The following is a 27,554-nucleotide window of genomic DNA, read 5'->3' as shown; positions in this document are numbered from 1 at the left end:
AAGCTACAAGCTACTTTCTCATATTCTCATTTCTCCACCACCTCCACTTCGCCATCGCCCCCCCCTCGCCCCCCCCCCCCCCCCACCCCCCCGGCCACTTATCCCCCTCGCTATGGGAGTCCCTGTACCTTTCTCCTCCCTTCCCTCTCCCTTCCTCTCTCCTCTCTTCTCCTTTTCTCACCCCTTTCCTTTCCCTAACCACCATTTCTGCTTCTTTCCGCAGGTCGCTCGACCTCCTCTTGAAGCTTGGTTCATGGACGACTCCTCCGAAGACCCTCGTCTCCCTCATCACCTTCTCCCTCCGCAATTCGTGCCCCTTGACAAGCTCGCAGGTAACCTCTCGCCGCCTCAGCGCGATCCTCTGCCTCAATAAATGTTCCAGTTTTCCGGCTGAGTTAGATTGCTCGCAGAACTGGGGGTGTTGCAGTGGGTGCTGGATGCGGACAACTATGAACATGACCCGGAGTTGCAAAATATTCGACAAGAAAGAGGATACACCTACCACGTGCGTGAGTGGGCTAGCCGTTTAAAACGTTCTGTGGTTACCACTGTCCGACGATGCTTCTACGTTTTTAATCGATGGATATCAGAATGCACTAACCCTTCTGCTCTGTACCAGGACATCGTCGATGTAGCTCCAGACAAACTTCCGAATTACGAGGCAAAACTGAAAACTTTCTATGAGGAGCATATCCACGCTGATGAAGAAATACGCTTTGTTATTAGTGGCAGTGGTAAGCAAATTTCAGATGGCAGGTTTGTCTTTGATGATAGCTTGCAATCGTATCTGACCTTGCAGAAGAAACGTTATGTGATGCGTTTGCTGTTTTACAACTTCGTCCATAAAGGCCCCTTTATTTGCACTATACGGTTGGGGTTTGGTTTCGTAAATTAATTGTGTCAGTTATAATACCACACTCAGGGAAGTGGTGTCTGGGTCGTATCTGCTGTATCGCATGGATGTTTAGCATGGTGTTTTGAATATTTTTTGAATAAACAAATTTTGCTTTAACAGAGCTGGATTGGGAGGAGGTTTTTATGTGAGCTACAATAGTCTCTCTGAACTCTGGCATTTTATGGGACAGGTTACTTTGATGTTAGAGATTTTGATGATAGATGGATTCGAATCTGGGTAAAGAAGGGAGATTTGATAATTCTTCCAGCTGGTATCTACCATAGATTTACTCTTGACACAAATAACTATGCCAAGGTATTTATCTTTTTGCGGCTGTCTTTGTCCAAGGGCATTTTAAATGGTTGCTGTATTATTAATGCAAAAGGTCTTGAGCCACTTTTGACCTCTGCAGGTCTTGAGGTTATTTGTTGGTGAGCCAGTATGGACTCCTTACAACCGTCCTCAAGATGAGCATCCAGTGAGGTAACACAAAGTAGATATACTGTTTATGTGTAGACAGACGTAGATTGAGTGTACCTCAGATAAACCAGCAACAATTGGGTGGTTCACGTAGTCTGGTTGAGTTTGCTCACTGAAGGTAAAGGTTATTTTGTTTAGGAGTTTGTTTCAGAAGATTAAGGAGAGGTCAATTACTTTATGTGCTATATCATCTTGCTGTGTGTTCCTCTGGATCTGAGGTCTATTCAAATTTCAGACCCTGATGGGGTTCCCATTTTCAGGGGCTAGCACTTCTCTTTGTGCGTAAAGTCACTAAGAACATTACTTAGAGGCCTCCTTTAGCTGTTCAAAGGGGTCCTAGCGAAAGTCCCATGCTATGCGCATAGGCTTTATACTGTGCTTTGCACTTTGTTTCAAGTCATAAAGGAAATCTTGCAATTTACAAATCTCTCTGCATGGAAAGGAGTCTCAAAGCCTTTTGACTTCTGTCAATAACTTCACAACGCAGCTCTATTGTAGCGATGCCAAAATTTGCAATGGCATCGATAAAAGGAGGGTGACCTGAAAGTTAGTGATCACATTCCTATATCCTTGCCCAAGGCGGGGGTGCTGGCACAGACATCTCTCAGCCCTTGGCCATCTGCCACATCAGCACAGGTGTCCAGCAGCCATGACAGATCCGTTGGACTCATCAGCCCTATAGCAAGCAGTCACAGTCAGGCCGACCCCAGGATATAGAGAGGCAGCAGGACAGGTACGGACTGCTTGCTGCGCAGGCAGCCGTACAGGCAACAGCACAGGTGTGTGGGCCAGCAGCAGGTCTGGGCTATCTAGATTCAGTCGGGTCAAGGCATCAGCCGGCCAGTCTGTCCAGTTGCCCGGCCCCCTGGAGGATCTATAAAAGGAGGGCCTTCTCCCCTCACTTCTCCAGTAGCAGCAGGATTACCTAGTGCAGCAGCTGCAACAGGATCAGCCTGAGTGGCTCTACAGCAGCAAGCAACAGTCCTGCATCAGCCAGTGGCAGGTATACAGCAGCAGAGGCAGCCTTTCAACTTTCAGCTCCAAGCAGTTGCTTATCCTGCCCCTTCAGCAGCAGAAGTACCAACTCCAGCAATCCCTCCAGCTTCTTCAGCGGTCCTCATATTTTCCTCGGCAGCTCCTACAACTTCCACAGTTCCCTCCTATCCCATCCTTTCATCGTCATAGTCCAGAGTAGCCAGTCTAGCCTCAGCTTACAGATGTAGCCCCTTCAATGGGACCAAGGTAAAGCAGTTCAACCCCTTCATTGAAGGAAACCAAATAGTTGTATGCCAGGGGTATATGAGTTTGCCAGGCCCCAACATAAGAATAAAGGTAGTAGTTAGCATAGCTATCAATGCAACAATGGTGTGATGTCTTCCATGCATGCCCACAATCTCTCGTCGCCCCCCCCCCCCCCCCCTCTCTCTCTCTCTCTCTCTCTCTCTCTCTCTCTCTGTCCTCCCTTCCTTTTGCTCTCTTCCTGCCTGTCCTGGCTGAGCTGAGTTCCATGGCTCAGCCCACGGAGTTAGCTTACTAGCCATGGAGCAAACAGCAGCTCGAAGAAGTGCCCGCCAAAGCCCTAGCCTCCAACCCTAGCGGCTCAGAAAACAGCCAGGGAATGTGACCATTCATAAAGAGAAGCCCAAGAAGAATGTGACCGTGCAACTAGGGAACAGGACTGGAAGGCTTAAGCCAAAGAGAGCAAGACCCGGAGGTGTGTGATGCTCAAGATGAGGAGGAGATCTTATCTTTGCTCTAGGCGAAAGCAGCAGAGCCCCCTCGCCCCCCCCTTTTCAAAGTCTTCATTACCAAGAAATATTAATTTCAACAAGTATGATGGGAAACACCATTAGTACTCATCTTGGTTCAACCAGGTTGACAGTTATTTTCTGTCATGCAGATGTTAGACTATGAGAAGTGCATATTTTTATGTGGATTTGTATGTGTTAGAGCATATTTTTATATTATGGTCTACACCCACTGTCGGCCGCCGATGACATCAGTGGGGATGTCATAGCAGCTAGTCCCTGCTATGCGTGATGGAGTTTATGGTTTTCAATCTTATTAGTGACTATTGTGAGATTGAAACTGCACAATGTTGTGTTTTCAGAGGATGAGTTTGGGAATGTTTCTGGATTCATCTAGGTATATGCTTTTGCCGTATTAGCGGACATGCAAATTTCACCTTGCGAAGTTTTCATCCCAGTTGCGGCCTGTTGGTATTGTGATAATTCTTTCTATCTTTATGGTGTGTTGCCCTATCAGCTAGATTTAGATGCTCGTTTGGGAGAGACTAAAATGAAATCGTTTAGACTTCACAAGCAGTTGTAACTTGAATGAAGAGATTTTGGACTACTTTTTTTGATTAGCCTTCTCCTTTAGTGCTAGCCTTCGTCATGGCTGAGTCTGTCCTTCACCTCCAGAGTGCCGACAGAAACTCAGTATGAAGACTTTGTATTGGATGCTCAAGTATGTGTGGGTGTGTGGATTTGTATGTGTGAGAGCATATTTTTATACTATGGTCTACACCCATTGTTGGGCGCTGATGACGTCAGTGGGGATGTCATAGTAGCTAGTCCTTGCTATGCGTGATGGAGTTTATGGTTTTCGATCTTATGGGTGACTATCATGACATTGAAACTGCACTATGTTGAGTTTTCAGAGGATGAGTTTGGGAATGTTCTTGGATTCAGCTAGGTATATGAGAAGTGCATCCTTACTTCCATGCACTCGACAGAAGAAGCCATCACTTGTGGCACAAGTGGCACATATACTAGTACAAGACAGTTGGATGTAGCCAACCATTGTTGGGAGTTTATCACGGACATCCGAGCCCGATTTTTGGCACTACACTACATCAACAGTCTTCACGTCTAGCTCTTTGAGTTGACTTAAGGGGCCATGGGAACCGGATCAGCAAGTTTTGGCATGGTCTCTGTTCTGATATCCATTGATATGTGCGAAACTTCAGGCTCAAGAGATATAACACGGCTCATGGGCTTGCTCAAAAATTTCAACGGTCACGGATCCAAAGGACCCGTCAACAAAAAGTACTTGGAGACTCATGCCATAGTATGGGAAATAGAAACAGTACAAGGAGCATCTCTATTATTATTGCCATGAGCACGACCATGACAGGGGACATTGTCCCCAGTTCCACCCCCTAGATAGTGCAACCAATACAACCTTCCTCCCATTAGAACCTGCTGCAACCCTAGGAGCAGTCTCAGCAGTCTAATAGAAGGGAGAGGTAGGAGTATGCGAGGCCACTATCCTCTTTCAGGCGGCAATTTGAAGGATTTGCTCGACAACATGGTGATTGCCAACCTACAGGACTGTGAGCAAAAGTGCTCAAGCTTCATAGTGTGTAAGGGCAATTTCAACAACCAGTTAGCACCAGAGCAGTAGCACAGCTCCACATGAGTGGGATGGCAGAGAAGCGGAGCTTTATCTGAACATGTAATTCAGCAAGGAGAGATGGAATAGGGTAACCTATGTCAGAAGAATTCAGCATAATCTAAAATGTTAGATAAACTTAGAGATCTTGTGGTTGTTTGTCAAAAATCTATGATGATATTTGTTTATCCAGAATCAAATTATTCAACAGGATGTTGAATTGCCTACTCAATCCTCAAATGAGAACTGAGTAAACCAGCCATAATCAGTTTTTGAATTTACTCACAGGATTTTGGCTTGATAGTCCTCAATTTACCCTGTATGGTAATTGTTCAGATTCCAAGATCTTACATAGATACTACAATACATATGCTATGATTGGGTTTTGGTACTGGATGTGAAGTACATTCTGAGAATCATTGATTAGTTTTCCTGTCCAGTTTATGCCAGCATAAATTTATTTTGAAGGGGGAGAATGTTATGATCATAATTAGACTAACTAGATCCTAACCAAGATTGGACTATCTAGGGTCAAGGCCAGGCTAATCTAAGATCTAGGATGGATAGGGGTTAGGAGTTCAGGCTGGAGGTAGCATGGATGAATTTAGATCCAATGGACATTGAGCTAGGCAAAGCCAAAGTAAGCTATTCTGGGAAAAGCATGGCTTAAAGGAAAAGCAGAGGAGAGCCTAAAGTCAAGGCAGACTGCTAAAGATTGCCAGATTGGGGTTATAAATACAAGCCCAGGACTTCAGAATAGATTATCCTAGAGAATTTTACAGTTGGATGTCTCATGTGGATATAGACGTATTGGAATTGTAGCTAGGGGATGGGTCATGTGGAATGGGGCGCATGCCTTGACTTTGATATTGGCAAGTTCTCGTGGTGGTCTACACCTCAGGCTCTGGAGTGGCTTGAAGTACGTAGCCTATGGCTGGGAGGTGAGCTGCTAGTCAACCTCAATGGGTTCCTATCTGTGTGTTTGATGAGTATATGATTCTTGCTCAAAGGGCTACACCCTACCAAGGCCTGACCTGGTTGGCAGTGTTTCACAAGGGTAATGATCCATAAACTAAGGCCTTAGTATTAGTAAATCAAGCTGAAGCCAGCCTATGTTGATGGGAATTCCATTGACCTTTCGCTGTCATCATTTATTACTGTTGCATGTGAAGGGGCATTGATGAAACAAATGTCTCTTATGAAGTCCGAGAAGTGCCAAGCAAATTTGAAAAATAGAGGCAATATGGTGATGGTTGAACTCCTTGATGGAGGGTCCAGTTCTGTTGAAACATCCAGTTCTGTTGAAACAAGGCCCAAGGCCTTGGTGGTAATCCATTTCCAGAAGCAAAAAATCCGGCTTGCTCAATTTGTGGATGGTCATTCTGGAAAAGCAAAAAGCTTGAATTGGGATGTGAACATTGACTATGTAGGATGAGGTTGTTGAAACTTTATTTGGAAAGCTCGAGCTAAAGACTTGGAGAAGGCCCAGAAAAAGGTTGTAATGCCTCAAAGACAGAGTGGGTGAAAGGCCGTTGGTTGGTCCTAGCCAAGCAATAAAGCTGAAATCTAGACCATCTAATCTGATGTAGGAAGCTCCCAATTTCTCCTTTCAAAATCAAAAGGTCTTCCAGCACTGTCATTTTTCTAAAGATTGGATCCTAGTATGATTTTTTTGCAATCTATGACGATGAATATGACTGTGTTAAGACATCTACAAGAGGAGGCCAAGGAGAAGACACCAGCCCTTGTGGAGCAAGAATAAGAGGAATTGGATTTTCAGACTACCCAAAACTGCGGTAGTGCCAAGAGAAGTCATGCTTATCTGGGCAATAACCCAGTCAAAGGCATTTCTGGAAGTTACTATCCATCAGAACATACCCGGGAATGGAGGTTATGGAACAAGATCCTCTCGATCGCCACCTCGCCTCTCGATCGCCACCTCGAAAGAACTGGGTATCGCAAAGATGAAACGCACCTCTTCTCAATACTTATGAGGCCATCGTGGATGCAGTAGGCGAAGATCAAGTACAATTGGGCAATGATCATAATACTATAAAAAGTAAGAAGAAGATGTAGGTTGCCACTATGCAGACAGTTAAAAAGGGGCACGGCACTCGTGAGCCCCCAAATGAGGAAGACATGGGGGAGGATGACCTGTAGCAGAAGAAGGGTTGAGAGAGAAGCCACGTGGGCAGAGAAGAAAGCTGGGCAGATCTGAGAGGGAAGAAAGAAGATGTTAAGGGCAAAAGCAGCAACAGCAAAGAGGAACTAGGGGGGGAGTCCTTAGATCATTATCATTAATACGTTGTATCTAGTTTATAGTGAGATATGAAAAGACGGAAGTTCTAGGACCAGGCGGAGAACTGAAGAGGCACGGCAACCATCACGGCAACCATCACGGCAACCGTCACGGCAACCGTGAAGGAGTTATGTGTGCCGGTTAGATAAAAGAGAAGAGAGCGATCATTCGGGGGGCTCATTGATGAGGATCGGAGCAAGGATCAGTGTGATCAGAAGAGGAACATTGTTATGTATCAGAGAGTACGGTGTTGTACTGCTCGGAGAAGTGTAATACAGATATTCTATTGCATCTACCTTATTGTTTTATCATGAATGATTCTGTCGATCACTGTTCTACTCTATGAATTTTCATACGCAGTTCTGAAGTTCGATTACGCATGTAAATCTGTCGCAGTAGTGCGTTTCGAGTTAGTCTTCAGAGTAGAGAGGGCTAACACTTTGGCGACCACGGAAGATTTCCATGTTCCTCGCGGTGGATACCCCGGAGAGGTTGGATGCTCCCCATCTGTAATACTCTGATTCCTCGGTGCGTGGACTAGCGCATGAATGACGCTGGGAGTGAGCCAGGGGGAACATCGCGCTCTCCGGAACGGCCTCGGGAGCCTGCAACTCCAGTATCGGCACGTACAACCCGCGAGGAACGGCATGACAGATATGTGGCTCAACGTGATCTTCTCTTCGGCTTCTTCACGGATAGTGAGAGTAGTAGCCGCTCTGACACACCTCCGCTGATCCCAGGAGAGGAAGGTCCAGTCGTTTCCGGTGTTCAGGAGGAAGGCGAATCCTCCGGACGCAGTAGCCCGTTCGATTTAACAAGTACTCCTCCGGAAGACGAAGCGTCACCGTTGCGGAATTCCCCACCACCGAGTCCCAGGAGACGGAGGGGTGGTGTGCCTGCAGGAAGCGGAGCCCCAGGTCCGTCACCAGATCCCGGTAGGGGAGGTGGAGGCGGAGGCGGGGGTGGAGTTCCGGCGGTAAGTAGCGCGGCTATTCCACCACTGGTACCCAGGATGACGGTGAAGTATCCCAAGTTTTCGGGACGGGATAAGGAGGATGCGGATGCACATATACTGTCATTTGAGATGGCATGGATGGTGAATACGGCTCCACCAGTGCAGGCGACAGATCTTATGAAGATGGCGACTTTCATCCCGACACTGCAGAAGCAGGCGGCAGTATGGATCGCGCAATATGGAGCTACCCATTTCGCCACGTTTGATCTACTGCGGGATGCCTTTTTGCTCCGGTTTCGGGAGGACAAGACCCGTGTTCATGTCCTGGCCAAACTGGGGAGACTGGAACAGAAGAACCAAGAAGTGGAGGCGTATGCGGCCAGGTTTCGGTCGTTGATCCGCCGCCTCGATGCAGCAACTACCCCGGCAGTCCCCATCCAAAATGCTTACTTCATGGAGGGGCTGATTAAAGGATTGAAAAGGTCCCTGGCATCGTTGGATCTGGAAGCTCTTTCATTGGAAGAAGTCGTCCAAGCAGCGGTGAGGGCGGAACAAGTTCTGTTTACTTCCAAGGGAAGGAAAGGAAAAGTGAAGTATGAGGAGGCTGAGGGAGACTCCGATACCGATAATGAGGAGGAGTCGGATCAGTCGGATGAGGAGGAGGACAAACGTTCCATGAGGCGGAAGGCTGGAAAAGCGGCAGGGAAGTTATTTCCGGAAGGATCTGCTGCCGGAGCCAAAAGCCGGGATAGTGGAATAGGGTCCTCTTCAAAAGTTCGCAAGGATACTTGGTGTAATCGGTGCCGGAATGCAGGACACTTAGCAGAGGAATGCGGTTTGAATGAGCGGTGGTGTGCGATTTGCCAAACAGCGACGCATACCACGGAGATCTGCCGCTATAACGCACGAATAGCCCCGACACCAGCGGTGGCGGCGGTAGTTGCGGCACCAGCCGCAGCACCAGCCGCGGTACCAGCCGCACCGGCGAAAAGACCTTGGCGGCCGAGAACGGCTGGAACAGGTGCAGATGAACCAGCAGGGGAACGGACGTTCCTATGTTTTTATTGCAATCAACCCGGACATCGAAAGGTAGATTGCGAATTATTTAAGCGCCACAAGGCGGAAAAGGAAGCAACCCGGGGATCCGGAGAAGGCAAGTCCGCACCAGCAGTGAATGCGGTTCTGATTATCGAATGCGATGATGCCAGTCAGCAACAGGATAGCAAGGAGCCTAGTCCGAAGTCCGAAGAAGTACCGGAAGTACCGGCGGGTGTCCCTGTTGAAGGCAAAGTGGGAGGAAGTGCGAGCGGAGATGTGCTCGTGGTCACACGATCCCAGGAAAAGGTGCGGGAATGCAAGGCCCAGCAAGAGAAGGGGAGACCTACGGCGTTGGACTGGCAGGCACAACAAAAGGTGCGGTCGACGGTCGGTGAATGGGTCCAGAAAACCCCAACGGTGTTACCTAGGCCGAGCGCGGAAAAGGCAGTCTCGGTGACGGAGAATGGTGCGAAGGTGGCAAGGCGCCTGCAAGGAGAGCAGCCAGAAGCGACTTGTCTACCTACCAGTCAGAAGGACAGCCTGATGACCGGCGAGGAGGGTGTTGAACCATATGATTTATGGCAGGATTTGCGGTAACAGCAAATACACATGACAATGGAGCAATTGTTAGCATTGGTACCCAATTTCCGGAGTTCTCTCATCAAACAATTGACGGAACCAGTCAGGGCGATGGAGTCGGAGATGGAAGCGGTAACAATGGAAGTGTCGTCAGACGAATCTGCAAAGCCTGCAGCGGAAGTACAGCCTCCTGTTTTTGACGAAGCGGTCCCGGTAATCTCCGTAACACTGGAGAACAGCCGTGTGGGAGGGGTGTTGCTGGACGGAGGGTCTGGGGTCAACATCCTGTCCGAACAAATGCTGGTGCCATTGGGTATCACAAAATGGGAATCATCACCCTTCGCCGTTTGGATGGCAGACCAACGGAGAGTGCAGCCGTTAGGATTGCTCCGTGGATTGAAAATGGAGGTTTACGGCGTGAAGTTCGAAATCGCTGCGGTGATTCTCCGGATGGAGGATATTAGCGGGTCATACCCGTTATTGCTCGGAAGACCGTGGTTGCGGCAGGCCCGTGTGAAACAAGACTGGCAATCAGACCGCATCACCATTCGGAAAGGAAAAAAGAAGCTGAAGCTCTCGGTACATACCAAACAAGGGCTGAGGACACCATTCCGACCGACGATGGCGGAAGGTATCCATATGATGGACGGAATGGGGGTCGAAGAGGAGGATGATTACTTCAGTAGAAATACGGAGCTGGTAAGCTTGTTCGAGGTCGATGTGGTTGCCGTTTTAAAGCAATATCAGCATCAGATTCCCTCGGCTACGCAGGAGTCATCCAGTTCCACGAAAGAACCAGTCGAAGGGAGTCTACCGGAAGGCACAGGAGACATGCCGGACGAAGCAGGAGTGGCGGAGGCGGAAAGAGTTTTCGAGCAGGAACTCCGTCGCTCGCGGAGGGTCAAAGAAGACGAGCTGCTGGATCTTAACCTCGGGACGGAGGAGGAGCCAAAGAACGTCCGTGTCAGTGCGAAGCTCGATAAAGGATTTCGGGGAAAATTGGAGACATTGCTGAAATCCTTCAAAGACGTGTTCGCCTGGGACTACACAGATTTGCTCGGCATCGATCCCAAATTTTATCAGCACAGGATCAGTCTGCAGAAGGATGCGATACCGGTTCGGCAACAACGGTATAGAATGAACCCGAACTATGCCCAGAGGGTGAAGGAGGAGCTGGACAGGCTGCTAAAGGTCGGGTTTATCTATCCGGTTGACCGTGCAACGTGGCTTTCGCCAATAGTGATTGTTCCGAAAAAAAATTTAAAGTTGCGGGTCTGTGTTGACTACAGAAAGCTTAACGCGGCGACAATCACGGATCCGTTTCCCTTGCCGTTTAATGATACTATGCTGGATACAGTGGCAGGTCACGAGATGTATTCTTTTCTGGATGGCTTCAGTGGGTATAACCAGGTGCAGATGGCACCAGAAGATCGAGAGAAAACAGCCTTCATCACGGAGTGGGGAGCATTTGCTTTCCTGGTGATGGCATTTGGGCTAAAGAATGCTCCGGCAACATTTCAACGCATGGTCCAAGAAATATTTGATGATTATTTACTAATCTTTATGCAGGTATTTCTGGACGATTTCAGTGTTTTCGGGAGTCGCGAGCAGCACCTTGAGCATCTGAAGAAATGCTTAACCCGGTGTAGGGAGGCACGGTTGTGTCTGAACCCTATGAAATGTGCATTCGCCGTGGGCAGCGGTATGCTGCTGGGTTGCATTGTCTCGGCGGAAGGCATTGCGGTAGATCCGGCGAAGGTCGAAGCGATTCGGCAGGCAAAGGTTCCTGGCAACGGTAAGCAGCTCGGGAGATTCCTAGGGCAGGTTAAATGGCACAGCCGAATGCTGCGGTATCTGGCGGATGTGGCGACACCACTGTATGACCAACTCAACAAAGTACCGGTAGTCTGGTCTCCTGCTTGTGACTTAGCTTTTCGACGGCTCAAACTGATGTTGGCGACAGCACCGGTGGTTCAGCCGCTAGATTGGACGAAGATGTTTCATGTCTTCGTGGATGCCTCGGACGTGGCTATTGGCAGTGTCCTCATGCAGGAAGCGACAAGCAAGTGGTTCCGACCGGTGTATTATGCAAGTCGCAGGTTGTCAAAAGCCGAACGGAATTACTCTACGATGGAGCGGGAAGCATTGGGGATGATTTATTCCGTAACAAAGTTTCGTCACTACCTGTTGGGGAATCGGTTCACGTTTCATGTGGATCATTCCGCCTTGTTGTATTTGGTACACAAGCCCGAGCTCACTGGAAAGTTGGCCCGGTGGATGCTGCTTTTACAGGAGTTCGACTTCACGGTGGTCCATCGACCAGGAAGTACACATGCCGTAGCGGATTACCTTTCGCGGTTGGAATCTGGCGAAGACCCGATGGGTGTGGAAGACGATTTTCCGGATGCCCAGCTGTTCGAACTGGAGGCGGTGGTACCGGCAGCTCCAAAGACGTGGTACGACGACATGTTTCACTTTGTCGACACGGGCCAGATGCGCGACGGAATGTCGCGAGACCAGCGGAAATGGCTCGCGCTCAAGAGCAGAGACTTCCGGATCATTGCTGACTAATTGTATAAGCAGGGGCTAGATGGTGTGTTGCGACGGTGTGTACCCACATGAGCAGGAGGTCATCCTGGAAGAGGCTCACCAAGGAATCAGCGGTGGACACTTCGCAGGAGAAGTAACCGGACGGAAAGTACTCCAAGGAGGTCTGTGGTGGCCAACATTAATGGGGGATGCGCATAGGTTCGTCAAAAGATGCGATGTGTGCCAGAGGTTGGGCCAGCCATCAGGTCGGGACCGGATGCCGCATAATCCCATACTGGCCCTCGAACCGTTCATGAAGTGGGGGCTGGACTTTGTAGGTCCGTTTTCGCCGCCGGCGAGGAGGACAGGTAACCGGTATATCTTGGTGGCGACGGATTACTGTACCAAATGGGTGGAGGCCAGAGCACTGAAGGATAATTCGGCAAAGGCTGTGGCCAGATTCCTTTATGAAGCCATTATGACACGGTACGGATGTCCGGTTGAGCTCGTCACGGATCAAGGTGGGCATTTCATTAATGCGGTGTTACGGGAACTGGTTACCCGGCACCTAATCATTCATAAGAAGTCCACAGTGTATTACCCTCAGGCAAACGGACAGGCGGAGTCCTCGAATAAGGTGTTGCTAGTCATTCTGAAAAAGCTGGTCAATGAAAATCGGACAGATTGGGATGAAAAACTTTACTCCGCATTATGGGCGTTCCGGACTTCCTATAAGGTTGCGACGGGGTTCATGCCATTCAAGTTGGTTTACGGAGTTGAAGCAGTGGTCCCCATGGAATTCCTAGTACCGAGTCTGCGGATTGCAGCGGCAGAGAAATTGGGCTGGGACGAGTCCGTAGACCGGAGGATTGAACAGCTGGATCGGCTGGGTGAGGAGCGGTTCAACAGTGCGTATCTTGCACAGGTAGTCCAGGACAGACGGAAGGTCTGGGTGGACCGTCATTCAAAGAAGAAGACCTTCAAACGGAGAGATGCCGTGATATTGTTTAACACTCGGATGGGTCCGCATCCGGGTAAGCTGAAGTTACGGTGGGGAGGTCCGTATTGGGTGGTGGAGCGTTATGGTGACGGCACGTTCCGATTAGGAACAGTACAGGGGGAGCTGTTGCAGAAGCCGGTAAATGGATTTCGTCTCCGACCATATACAGGGCCCATGCCACCTTACCCATTTCCGGAGATACCACCTGAGATGATCATTTCCAATGCATTTATAGCCATTTCGGTGGAGAAACCGATGATGGGGGCTATTAGTACGCACGTATGGTATCACTCACTTTATTCTGAGAAACAGTGGGAGCAAAGCTTCGTGTCGCGGAGCGAGGACGCCGCCATGCAATCTATTGAATCTTCGAAGTGGGGCTTTTATCAGGATGATGGGACACTTGATCGTTGCATGCAAACAAGGAGTTCACCAGGGCATCCAAAAGGCAATTTGGAAGCAAAAGGGGGCTTATTTCCAACTCTTTGTTTTCCAGAACTCTTCTCCCTCGCATCCCAGCTTCTCGCCGCTATGGTGGTCTTCCATCTGATCAATCCGTTACCTGTTGGGGATGAGGCTGTGCAGTCTTGGCTGACACGAACTCGTCTGGTGGAGTTCGCGGGTTTGCCATGGGCTACGACACCAGTTCATCCATTGGCGCAAGATATCTTGGCGCAGCTTGCACGCGGGCGCAAGGTCGTGGTGTATGGAAAGACTTTCACCTTGTGCAAGGAGCTGGTAGCGGCCCGGTTGCACTTGCCGGTGGATGGTCCATGCAAAGTCACGAAGCTTACCAGCAGTGCCATGGAGGCAGCTCTCGGCGCAGGTTGCAAGGGGGAGTACAACATGAAGAAGCTGGATGCTTCGAAGAAGACATGCTACAAGTTTATTGCGGAGGCACTCTGGCAGAAGGTGAAAGCAGAGCTACTGGGACAGGCCCAGTTTACCTATTTCCAGAGGGCGGAGCAAGGGAAACCGGTTCCCTGGGCGAAGCTGATGGCGGACAGAATTCTGGAGGTGGCCAAGAAGCTCTTGAAGCCCACGGCAACATCCCGGATGGGGCAAGTCTTATTTCTTTTGTTCGGACCAGATGCGGAACCGGTAGTCCCAGGGTCGTATGTGGAGGTGGAGGAGTCCACAGACGATGCTTCGGACAAGGAGTCCAAGGAGGTGGAACCAGCAAGATCAACAACGGAGGGAGCTCTGACGCCAAGGAACCAGGTGACTCCGGTAGTACCTGCGGTGGAGGTTACGGCGGTAGTACCTGCGGTGGTGGTTCCGGCAGAAGTTCCACAGGGCAGCCAGAGGAGTAGGCCAGCGGTCTCAGCAACATCGAGCCGCATGGCCAGTTTATTGAAAAGAAAGTTGGCTCTTGTGCCGGAAGGAGCAATGTTGAAGAAAACCCGCCCGGAAGCGGAGGCCTTGCAAGGGGAAAGCTCAGTCCACACTCGGGAGGACAGTTCGGGGAGACAGGCATGTCAGGAGGAAACCCGTGTAGTCCCAAGGGGGAGTGGTGAGCTGCAGCTATCTCCGCCAGTGGAGACATATGATCTGGTCACGGCACGACGGTTGGCGGAGCGCTTGCTCCAATGTTTTCAGAAGGGGCAGCTGGAGGAGAATGAGGCGAAGTTGCGCTAGGAAAATGCCCGGCTGCTCGAACGCAATCAACAGCTGCAGGAGCAGTTGTTACAATTCCAACAGATGGATGCACGGCGACAGCAGGATATGGAGGAAGCAAGGACGGCGATTGTCGCCCAAACTCAAGAACACCTGCGGCTGACGGAACAATTGACGAAGAAGGCTACAACTGCGACCGCCAGGGTGCAGTTGTTGGAAGCGGAAGTGATGGGGTACCGGCAACCCTCTAGCTCTACACGCATGCTGGACGAGACACTTTTGTTGGATTTATCGGAAGCCTTCGTCGCAGAGATGCAGGGTATTTTTCTTGATCATCAACGTCAATTGCGAGTAGAGCTGGAGCGGGCTTGCAGGCCTCTCGATCGACGGTTGGCCCGGAGGGATGAGGATGATCCGACGGGCGGGGGCGCAGGAACAGCATTTTTACCACCAGTACCGGTGACGGAAACTGCGGCACAACTGGAGGGTGGAAGTTCTACATCGGCAAATACTCTCGGGAAGCAGACAGCGGCGGGACCGGTGGATTCTTCCGCAGGCTATGTCAAACGGATCGCCGAACTGGAAGAAGCCCTCCGTAGAGCGAAGGCCAGAGGAAAAAGACCCGAGATCGCACAGGTTCCCGCAATGAAGCCACGACCCCAAGCGGACGCAGCAGCCGCTTTTGTGGCAGCTTTTCCGCAGGTACTACCACCGCAGGGACTACACGGGTTTCCTCCTGACATGCCTGTCTCCCCGAACTGTCCTCCCGAGTGTGGACTGAGCTTTCCCCTTGCAAGGCCTCCGCTTCCGGGCGGGTTTTCTTCAACATTGCTCCTTCCGGCACAAGAGCCAACTTTCTTTTCAATAAACTGGCCATGCGGCTCGATGTTGCTGAGACCGCTGGCCTACTCCTCTGGCTGCCCTGTGGAACTTCTGCCGGAACCACCACCGCAGGTACTACCGCCGTAACCTCCACCGCAGGTACTACCGGAGTCACCTGGTTCCTTGGCGTCAGAGCTCCCTCCGTTGTTGATCTTGCTGGTTCCACCTCCTTGGACTCCTTGTCCGAAGCATCGTCTGTGGACTCCTCCACCTCCACATACGACCCTGGGACTACCGGTTCCGCATCTGGTCCGAACAAAAGAAATAAGACTTGCCCCATCCGGGATGTTGCCGTGGGCTTCAAGAGCTTCTTGGCCACCTCCAGAATTCTGTCCGCCATCAGCTTCGCCCAGGGAACCGGTTTCCCTTGCTCCGCCCTCTGGAAATAGGTAAACTGGGCCTGTCCCAGTAGCTCTGCTTTCACCTTCTGCCAGAGTGCCTCCGCAATAAACTTGTAGCATGTCTTCTTCGAAGCATCCAGCTTCTTCATGTTGTACTCCCTCTTGCAACCTGCGCCGAGAGCTGCCTCCATGGCACTGCTGGTAAGCTTCGTGACTTTGCATGGACCATCCACCGGCAAGTGCAACCGGGCCGCTACCAGCTCCTTGCACAAGGTGAAAGTCTTTCCATACACCACGACCTTGCGCCCGCGTGCAAGCTGCGCCAAGATATCTTGCGCCAATGGATGAACTGGTGTCGTAGCCCATGGCAAACCCGCGAACTCCACCAGACGAGTTCGTGTCAGCCAAGACTGCACAGCCTCATCCCCAACAGGTAACGGATTGATCAGATGGAAGACCACCATAGCGGCGAGAAGCTGGGATGCGAGGGAGAAGAGTTCTGGAAAACAAAGAGTTGGAAATAAGCCCCCTTTTGCTTCCAAATTGCCTTTTGGATGCCCTAGTGAACTCCTTGTTTGCATGCAACGATCAAGTGTCCCATCATCCTGATAAAAGCCCCACTTCGAAGATTCAATAGATTGCATGGCGGCGTCCTCGCTCCGCGACACGAAGCTTTGCTCCCACCGTTTCTCGGAATAAAGTGAGTGATACCATACGTGCGTACTAATAGCCCCCATCATCGGTTTCTCCACCGAAATGGCTATAAATGCATTGGAAATGATCATCTCAGGTGGTATCTCCGGAAATGGGTAAGGTGGCATGGGCCCTGTATATGGTCGGAGACGAAATCCATTTACCGGCTTCTGCAACAGCTCCCCCTGTACTGTTCCTAATCGGAACGTGCCGTCACCATAACGCTCCACCACCCAATACGGACCTCCCCACCGTAACTTCAGCTTACCCGGATGCGGACCCATCCGAGTGTTAAACAATATCACGGCATCTCTCCGTTTGAAGGTCTTCTTCTTTGAATGACGGTCCCCCCAGACCTTCCGTCTGTCCTGAACTACCTGTGCAAGATACGCACTGTTGAACCGCTCCTCACCCAGCCGATCCAGCTGTTCAATCCTCCGGTCTACGGACTCGTCCCAGCCCAATTTCTCTGCCGCTGCAATCCGCAGACTCGGTACTAGGAATTCCATGGGGACCACTGCTTCAACTCCGTAAACCAACTTGAATGGCGTGAACCCCGTCGCAACCTTATAGGAAGTCCGGAACGCCCATAATGCGGAGTAAAGTTTTTCATCCCAATCTGTCCGATTTTCATTGACCAGCTTTTTCAGAATGACTAGCAACACCTTATTCGAGGACTCCGCCTGTCCGTTTGCCTGAGGGTAATACACTGTGGACTTCTTATGAATGATTAGGTGCCGGGTAACCAGTTCCTGTAACACCGCATTAATGAAATGCCCACCTTGATCCGTGACGAGCTCAACCGGACATCCGTACCGTGTCATAATGGCTTCATAAAGGAATCTGGCCACAGCCTTTGCCGAATTATCCTTCAGTGCTCTGGCCTCCACCCATTTGGTACAGTAATCCGTCGCCACCAGGATATACCGGTTACCTGTCCTCCTCGCCGGCGGCGAAAACGGACCTACAAAGTCCAGCCCCCACTTCATGAACGGTTCGAGGGCCAGTATGGGATTATGCGGCATCCGGTCCCGACCTGATGGCTGGCCCAACCTCTGGCACACATCGCATCTTTTGACGAACCTATGCGCATCCCCCATTAATGTTGGCCACCACAGACCTCCTTGGAGTACTTTCCGTCCGGTTACTTCTCCTGCGAAGTGTCCACCGCTGATTCCTTGGTGAGCCTCTTCCAGGATGACTCCTGCTCATGTGGGTACACACACCGTCGCAACACACCATCTAGCCCCTGCTTATACAATTGGTCAGTAATGATCCGGAAGTCTCTGCTCTTGAGCGCGAGCCGTTTCCGCTGGTCTCGCGACATTCCGTCGCGCATCTGGCCCGTGTCGACAAAGTGAAACATGTCGTCGTACCACGTCTTTGGAGCTGCCGGTACCACCGCCTCCAGTTCGAACAGCTGGGCATCCGGAAAATCGTCTTCCACACCCATCGGATCTTCGCCAGATTCCAACCGCGAAAGGTAATCCGCTACGGCATGTGTACTTCCTGGTCGATGGACCACCGTGAAGTCGAACTCCTGTAAAAGCAGCATCCACCGGGCCAACTTTCCAGTGAGCTCGGGCTTGTGTACCAAATACAACAAGGCGGAATGATCCACATGAAACGTGAACCGATTCCCCAACAGGTAGTGACGAAACTTTGTTACGGAATAAATCATCCCCAATGCTTCCCACTCCGTCGTAGAGTAATTCCGTTCGGCTTTTGACAACCTGCGACTTGCATAATACACCGGTCGGAACCACTTGCTTGTCGCTTCCTGCATGAGGACACTGCCAATAGCCACGTCCGAGGCATCCACGAAGACATGAAACATCTTCGTCCAATCTGGCGGCTGAACCACCGGTGCTGTCGCCAACATCAGTTTGAGCCGTCGAAAAGCTAAGTCACAAGCAGGAGACCAGACTACCGGTACTTTGTTGAGTTGGTCATACAGTGGTGTCGCCACATCCGCCAGATACCGCAGCATTCGGCTGTGCCATTTAACCTGCCCTAGGAATCTCCCGAGCTGCTTACCGTTGCTAGGAACCTTTGCCTGCCGAATCGCTTCGACCTTCGCCGGATCTACCGCAATGCCTTCCGCCGAGACAATGCAACCCAGCAGCATACCGCTGCCCACGGCGAATGCACATTTCATAGGGTTCAGACACAACCGTGCCTCCCTACACCGGGTTAAGCATTTCTTCAGATGCTCAAGGTGCTGCTCGCGACTCCCGAAAACACTGAAATCGTCCAGAAATACCTGCATAAAGATTAGTAAATAATCATCAAATATTTCTTGGACCATGCGTTGAAATGTTGCCGGAGCATTCTTTAGCCCAAATGCCATCACCAGGAAAGCAAATGCTCCCCACTCCGTGATGAAGGCTGTTTTCTCTCGATCTTCTGGTGCCATCTGCACCTGGTTATACCCACTGAAGCCATCCAGAAAAGAATACATCTCGTGACCTGCCACTGTATCCAGCATAGTATCATTAAACGGCAAGGGAAACGGATCCGTGATTGTCGCCGCGTTAAGCTTTCTGTAGTCAACACAGACCCGCAACTTCAAATTTGTTTTCGGAACAATCACTATTGGCGAAAGCCACGTTGCACGGTCAACCGGATAGATAAACCCGACCTTTAGCAGCCTGTCCAGCTCCTCCTTCACCCTCTGGGCATAGTTCGGGTTCATTCTATACCGTTGTTGCGGAAGTTCTAGGACCAGGCGGAGAACTGAAGAGGCATGGCAACCATCACGGCAACCATCACGGCAACCGTCACGGCAACCGTGAAGGAGTTATGTGTGCCGGTTAGATAAAAGAGAAGAGAGCGATCATTCGGGGGGCTCATTGATGAGGATCGGAGCAAGGATCAGTGTGATCAGAAGAGGAACATTGTTATGTATCAGAGAGTACGGTGTTGTACTGCTTGGAGAAGTGTAATACAGATATTCTATTGCATCTACCTTATTGTTTTATCATGAATGATTCTGTCGATCACTGTTCTACTCTATGAATTTTCATACGCAGTTCTGAAGTTCGATTACGCATGTAAATCTGTCGCAGTAGTGCGTTTCGAGTTAGTCTTCAGAGTAGAGAGGGCTAACAGAAGAAAGGGCTGGAGGAATTGTATTTGGAGGGACTTTCAGGATTAGGGTTAGAAGAATGCGGGGACATTGAAGGTTGCAATGCAAGGTTACACATGGATGTTGTGGGTGCCTTCGAGAGGTACCTGGCTTGCGTTCAAAGCAAGCAAGTGGATCCAATGGTATGCATATTCTGTGTGCATTCATTTAGACTTCAGTCGCTTGTTTTGGGTTCAGATTTTGAGAGAATGGAGGTGCAAGTGGACTGCTTCTAATTAAAGCAATTCCCATCTAGTTTAGCCTAACGGGATGGAAAACATTATGAATTCTGGTAGTAGCAGGAAGCTCCAACTGATAAGCCACTTCACCAACTTTCCTGATCACCTTGTAGGGTCCATAATACCTATGGGCAAGCTTGACATTAGTATTCTCCTTCAGAGATGCATACATTGATTTATGGAGCCTTAGTAATACATAATCACCCTCAAATTGGAGATCTATGTTGATCAGCATACTCTTTCATCGTGGCTTGAGCTCTCATCAAGTTGTGCTTGCCTTGCTGCAACAAGGCAGTCATATTGGCCAGATCATCCTTAGCTTGCTTGTTGATAAGTGCCTTGCCAAGAGTGGTGGATGGTACATGGGCTTTGCAACCATACATGGCCTTAAAAGAACTCATGCCAATAGAAGTATGCGTAGCAAAACTCAGCTAAATGAAGCCACTTGTCCCATGTAGATTGGGTATCAAAACAAAAGTGCCTTAGATATTCTTCCAACCACCTATTAACTCTCTCAGTCTGCCCATCAGTCTGTACAGCATGATCTGCTGTACTAGGAGTAAGGAGTGTGCCCATGGATCCGAAAAACTCTTGCCAAAATTGACCCATAAACTTGGCATCACGGTGGCTCACAATTTCTTGAGGTAAGCCATGCAGCTTGAATACATTGTCCAAGCAACAATAGAAGCTATGTATTGAGTCTTTGTGGGAATAAAGTGGGCAGCCTTAGTCAGCCTGTCACTAGGGGTTGATGACTTAAGCTGTAGATGAGTATATCATCAAAGAAAACCAGGACAGATGTGAGAGACAGGGCTGTAGGATCTTGTTTTGAGTGCTTGGAAGGTTGCTGGAGCAGTAGTGAGGCCAAATGCCATCACCTTGAACTGATTTCAATACTGAAGGATGTTTTTGGCTCATCCTCCATTCTTATTTGATGGTAGCCTGATCTTAGGTCTATCTTTGTAAAGTACCTTGCTCCTCTCATCTCATCCAATAAATAATTTATTCTAGGGGTATGAGTGTGCAGTCCGCCATGAGAAGTTGATGCATGTGTGTACTCACTCTTTCCGTGCTTGTGCTTTCTTGATTTCTTCTTCTTCTTGGCATTTGTTTGCACAATCTGAGCCAAATTTTGAGCCAGTTGAGTCAAAGCAGTCACTGCACTTGCAAGCTGTGCATTCAACATAGTAGCATCATCTGACTCACTGCTAGAACTAGTATCACCGTTGAGCTCAGTTGTAGCTTCATGTGTGGCCTGCTCAAAAGGCATTTGTTGTGCTCCCTGCAGCTGTACACTAGCTGGATCATTAAGGCTTTCCTACCTTCTCCTTTGAGGAGTTGTGGAGCTCTCTTGCTCATGGGTACTTACCATGTTTATGGTTGTAATATTCAGCTGTCAAAAAGTGCAGCAAAGATATCCTTCCACCAAGCTACCGAGGCCCACCTCTTGAGAAAGTGTGTTGTATCCCAGCAATGGAACCAATGAAACCGGCCTCTAATCACTCAGAGGGCAGTGGAACTAAACCTTTAATCACTTCAGCACTTGTTTATAGCTCACAAAGCATATATCACAACCATTAACCATTGCATGATCACCATTTGGCATTTACCCATTTGTTCACAAACAAAACCACTGAAAAAGGGATGGAGGCTAGAATGCCCCTGCTCAACAAACATAGACAAGTGCACCCGATTGGCCCCAAACACCGTGGCGCCCCTTTCGGTATTTCTTTATATTTCACAGTGAAATGATTATAAGTTGCATTTGGGAGACCTTTCCTACAACTGAGCACGCAACCCCAATTCACTAAGCCTTCGCAAGGTGTTCAAGCATAGAACACCATCACATAAGTGCACTTAACCCATAGGCTCAACCCAAAGGCATTCTCTTTTCCGAGTGCAATTCCATTGGCTATCCAGATGCAATCACACTGCACCCTAGCTGCACTCTCTTTGAGTGGTTTCCAGATGGCATTCACAAAGCTTTTCAAAGCTCCAAAATAAAATCTGCAAAGTACCTAACCAAAGAATGACTCATGTAGCATTGCCTGGGCACCTGTGAGCTAAGAAAGAGGCGGCACACGAGGCCAACCAATAGCTTATGGCAAAAAGAAATTGCAGCAGCAAAATCACAACTCACCAAGCGCTGAAAACTCGAACCAAGTCCTCAATCGCCAAGAGGACATAGTAGCCAATGCCCAATTGCATTCTTAGCCAAAGAGGAGTGCAAAGGCATGAAGAAAGAGCATTTACAAGAGCCGACCAGCAAGAATTTCACTGAAAAATGCGAAAAGCAGCACTTTTGTCGCGAAGAAATGGGAGTTCTTGTGCTCAAAAGAAGCGTGCTTCAGAGAGGAATGCATTGAGAAGGTTTTGGAGAAGTTTCATTGCCGGAAAGTCCTCCAAAACTGAGAAAAACCAGTCAACCAGCACGTGGAACCACTCGAAATTCAACAGAAAGCTGTAGCTTTGCAAGAGGAGAGGTCCAGGAGGCGGTAGAAGCAAAAAGGTCCAGAAAAAGCCACTTTTGCAAATTCGACCAGCAAAAGAAGTGCTCAGCTCTGCCCGTTCTATCAAACGCACGGAGGGAAAAGCATATCACTACGAAGGGGAGGCAGAGGGGAAGCCATTGGGCCAAACGGAAGTTGAGGAATCCAAACAGGTGAGGAGTTATGAAGAAAAACGGAATTTAGTTGAAGGAGGCTGAAAAACCAATCCAAAATCTCAACAAAGGGAGAAGATGAGAGAGAAAACCACACATGTGAAGTTTAGAAGGCCCAAGAAGATCCAGGAATGGCAAAGGAGCATGTAGAAGGCACTAGAGCCACCCGGAACTCTAGGGGGGGCCATTGAAGGTACATGGCTCTCTAGGGGGCCCATTAAAAATGCCACATCATCATTTCCCAACAACCACTCTTTTAATTTCTTGGAATGCCTTTGGGCCTAGGGATTAATTACGCTTATGTGCTAGGCACCATGCCGCGTTTAATTACACATTATTAAGCCCATGCTTAGACTTTTAAAACCAAAGTTGTCACGGTCTTGTAGTACATTAAAGTACTTAGAATTTCACGCCCCCGTGACATTCCTACACCGCATGGATTGGCAGGAGGCTTCAGATGGACTCGTCGAGGTGGACTTCTTCGAGGGAGAGACATTGGGTGACCCAGAGAGTGCCCCGGGATGTGCGCTCCAGATTTTGGACGTGGTTGTGGTCCAGTTTGCGGCCGAGGAAGATCTCTTACTTCTTTTGGCTGGCCGTCCACGGAGGCTTGCCCATCGGACCGTGGTTGGAGCAGATGCGAGTGGACGGGCAGTGTCATTGTTGTTCTGATGGTGTCCTAGAGACTATCTCACATTGCCTGTGGAGCTATCGTAGCGTAGCGAGCATCTAGATGGGAGCCCTTAGGATCATGACACGTATGCAGAGTCTTCATAGAGACTACCCTGGGGGATGGTGGCTTGGTTGACAGAGGGAGGACACGCGTTTCAGATTGATGAGATCTCCCCAGCCTACCGGATATAGGGTCAGAGCATCCAGAGGATCGCACTCCACGAGGCAGTCTCCCCTGATAGACTAGCACCTCCTCCTCCTAAGGAGAACAGTGTTTGGGAGGTAGTAGCCAGCATCACGGCTTGGAACATTTGGGTGGATCTTTGTAGTCTTGTGATGGGTGAGCACCCGGTTCCACGCACGGCTACCCTAGTTGCCATATGGCAGGATATCATCTACACTCTACGGTCCACCTGGGAGCGTGGGACTCTAGGCTCTAGGGCGACTATCGAGAGGCGTGCTCATTTCTGCAAGGCTTGGCTTGTAGGTGTTTTCTAAATCTTCACTGCGCGAGGGATTCACTGGCTGTATAGTCCCCACTTGGCTGTTAGCTCCAATTCTAGAGATCCCCTAGGCAGTGAGCTGGGGTTTCTTAGCAATAGGCTGGTTTTTCTTTCACGAGGCAGTCCCCCCTGATAGTCTAACACCTCCTTCTCTTAAGGAGGACAATGTTTGGGAGGTAGTAGCCAGCATCACGGCTTGGAACATTTGGGTGGATCGCTGCAGTCTTGTGATGGGTGAGCACCCGGTTCCACGCGCGGCTACCCTAGTTGCCATATGGTAGGATATCATCTACACTCTACGGTCCACCTGGGAGTGCGGGACTCCAGGCTCTAGGGCGACTATCGACGGTTCCACGCGCGGCTACCCTAGTTGCCATATGGTAGGATATCAGCTACACTCTACGGTCCACCTGGGAGTGCGGGACTCCAGGCTCTAGGGCGACTATCGAGAGGCGTGCTCATTTTTGCAAGGCTTGGCCTGCAGGTGTTTTCTACATCTTCACTCCGTGAGGGATTCATTGGCTGTATAGTCCCTCCACTTGGCTGTTAGCCCCAATTCCAAAGATCCCCTAGGCAGTGAGCTGGGGTTTCTCAGCAACAGGCTGGTTTTTCTTTCAGCCTTTTCCGGGTTTTTTTCCATACTCAGCACCTTCGGGTTTGCTGTCTTGTATGAAATCTTTCAAGCATTAATAGAAGGTTCCTTTCTTTGAAAAACAAAAAAAGTCCAAATGGAAAAAATACTTGATGCAACACATGCAATGTAATGGAGTACAATAGATTGCTGATGGTAATAAAAAGGATTCCGTTGGACTGTGAATCTTCCTCATGTTGAAGCTGCCCTAAGCTTGTTGCATGCTGCTCAAAACCCTGTCCAAAACTAGAGGTATGTTGTCCCCATAGGCATTTGACTGTCCCATGGTGTGTAATAAAGCTTTGTTGCTGTCCCCATTGTGCCAAATGCTTGCACGTGTGCTGTATTCCTACCAAAGCTTGCCTATCTCACAGCTCGAGATGTGATGGAGAGGCTCGGAAGAAGGTGGGTGATGAGGATGCAATGCACTCATCTGGCTCCCTGATACAGTGTGTAGAAACACTGAAAATGTTGATGGTGAAGCTCGACAGGAAGGTCGATGAAGAGGCTTTGAAATAACTCCAAACGGAGCTGTGAAAGGCCCTAAAAAGAGGCTGGAGGGGAGGCGTTCATGACGAGGTGCTAGCAGAATCCCATGGAGAAGAATCACCTCACTCGGCGCGTGTTGGTCGACGGTGTTAAGATAGGCATCTACGCTTGCAAGACGTTTTGTCGGGTAGCTATACTCTCGCAGGTCGACACATCATTAGTTGGATGACGCTAGCACTGAGCGGAACGTCAAATCTGTGTTGGAGGGCTGGTGGAGCGACTAGCATAGGAGTAGACTGACTGAGTGGCCCGCATGTGATTGTTCTTGTGCTCACAGAACCGAGCGGCACACGTCCAACATTATTATTTTATCTTAACTGGATTTACTATGTCGTTGAGCGGCAGTAGAAGTGCCTGTGGCAGTGCCTGGGTTTCCTTTAATTCGAATTAGCAAGCTTGCATCTACCTCCTGCAAGAGACTAGAGAATAGAGTATGCTCCCTTCAACGCTTGCTCTCCTCACACAAACCTTGAAAGCTTGTGTGGCATTTGGTGATGGTGCTACCTTGCGTTGATCAGGGCGAAGTGAAAGGAGAAGCAATGGTGCTAGGGTTGGAGCTTGATACCAATGTAGAAACGGGGGTAGGGGCAGATTAGAGGAAGAGGATAGAAGAGTGGAAGGGAGGAAGAATGAGGGAGAGAAGGAAGGAGAAGAGGTATGAGAGAAAGAGGAAGAGGTGGGAAGGAGAGAGAGGGGGAGAGAGATTGGGGGAGATAGAGAGAGAGTAGGCAGCAAGTAGCAGAAATGAAGGAGGGTAGATAGGATTAGATGTCACATCCAAAAGTACATTGCACAGGGTACTTAAAATCCCTCTATCTTGCAAACACCCCCAAGTACTAATAATCCTAACCCCCACTTGATTGAAATGGCCCAAAATATACCTTTGGAAACCAGGAACAAGAAACTGTGCTTGGCTAGCAATATCAATGCTCCTACTGGATTTGGCTTTGCATGATTACACCAGCTTCTCAGACCTGTGCTTGGCTATTGAGAAACTTGAATTGCATACTATTGGCCATAAGGAGATTTATATAAGCATGCCAGGTAATATGGTGTGTTAGCGCTAGTACAAATAATTTCAAAGCCAGTCTTTCAAGCTGGAATCTTTTCCAGGAAAAGCTGCTGCTTGTCTTGTGTTCCATACTCGCTGCATATTTTCTCTTCAAAATTAGCCAAAGAATGTTTTGAAGCTATTTTGTTTTGAGATGTTGCATTGTTAATAATGTAGGACCTTAAAATATCGAAGTATAAGCTAATAATTCTTAAGAGTCTCTAGAATAGCATGGTGTAGGGTTTACATAAAAAGTTTTGGGTTTACACATAGAGCTTCAGAGTCAACTTCCGCTCTTCATAGTAGTAGGTTTTGTAAAATATGTGTCATATAAGGAGCTGTATCTTCAATTCTTGTTTTACATTATCTTGGCATTGTTACTCAATATCATTCATCTAAAATTATATTTGAGGTCTTTGAAATTCTAGATAGAAAGCCATGCTTGTTTTCCTGATGAGGTAATCAAAAGTCTGTACTTACCGGTGTTTATTTGCTCTGTTTTGTTTGGAATATATTTTATGTTGCTCTCTAATTCTTCAAGTTCCTCTTTTTCCTGAATTGTTTTATTCAAATTTCAAATTTGGAAGTTTAGAATAAATTTTTACTAAGGGACATTTGCCTTGTGTAGTGAGTGCGGGTCACTTTTAGATCATAGTAAGATTGTTCTCTAGCCTCTTGTTCTGTATATTTGACAATGTGGTTCTTTGGACTGCAGGAAAGAGTACATAAACAGTTTCAAGAAAGATACAAGCCTGGGAGTTTTGGCTCACTAGTCTCTGAAATCCATTTTATGAGTCATTAGGCTTATTTTAGCATGACATGAACATGAAGAACCATGTTGTCCACAGTCCACTTATTAGACAGTAGGGTTAATTAATAGCCCTTGCAGCACATATTTGGAAGAATTCTTATATAGCACTGCTTCAATCACATATATGGAAGATGGCAATAATTTTGCTGGCTGCTTGGCTGTAATCACAGAAGAGTGCTTTAATAAACAGTGGTTGTGTCTAATGCAGGCTTCTGTTGGGGGAATTCTGTGGATGTGGGCTTGCCTTAAAGTTGTAAACCTAAAGCCAAGCTTAGATCTGATTTCAGAGTCTTGGGCAGAAATAGAGAGTTACACTGAATAACCAAGTCCAGGGATATGCATATTTTTCAAGAGTCTCTGCAGAAATGTGGTTTTTGTTAATCATGCGGAATGTGCTCAGTTAATCATGTGAATTGTATACTTTATAGGTTTGTCAGAGTTTTCCTAAAATAATGGATAGATTGTCTTGCCTGAATTCTTAGGGTGTTTCCTTTGGGAAGTTAGAGAGCAGCTGTCTCTGTTTCCTTGCCTTGGTGTTTTCTTTCTCCTTACACGTGAGTGCTCTGTGTGTGTGTGTCTGTGTCCAATGTTCTCATTTTCTCATC

The 27,554-nt window shown here is 48.9% G+C and overlaps 1 protein-coding gene across 2 annotated transcripts; it reads left to right on the top strand.

Moving 5' to 3' along the window:
• On the top strand, positions 1-27,333 carry LOC147902657 (acireductone dioxygenase 3-like). Of its 2 annotated transcripts, none has more exons than XM_087373183.1 (8): positions 1-60; positions 93-124; positions 224-332; positions 411-505; positions 620-734; positions 1,086-1,210; positions 1,308-1,378; positions 26,854-27,333. In XM_087373183.1, exons 2-8 carry the CDS (start codon positions 113-115, stop codon positions 26,909-26,911), a joined length of 585 nt encoding a protein of 194 aa, XP_087229309.1. In that variant the 5' UTR covers positions 1-60; positions 93-112; the 3' UTR covers positions 26,912-27,333. The 2 variants fall into 2 exon arrangements, with proteins under 2 accessions (XP_087229309.1, XP_087229310.1); XM_087373184.1 differs by having other exon boundaries at positions 36-53; positions 87-124.
• Positions 27,334-27,554: the final 221 nt, after the last annotated feature.

The sequence above is a fragment of the Dipteris shenzhenensis genome, chromosome 4 (assembly GCF_047967505.1).
Source record: "Dipteris shenzhenensis isolate YYH24624 ecotype China chromosome 4, Dip_SZ_1.0, whole genome shotgun sequence".
Lineage (NCBI taxonomy): Eukaryota > Viridiplantae > Streptophyta > Polypodiopsida > Gleicheniales > Dipteridaceae > Dipteris > Dipteris shenzhenensis.
The sequence above is the reverse complement of the archived record's forward strand: the minus strand, read 5'-3'. Positions and strand labels throughout refer to the sequence as shown.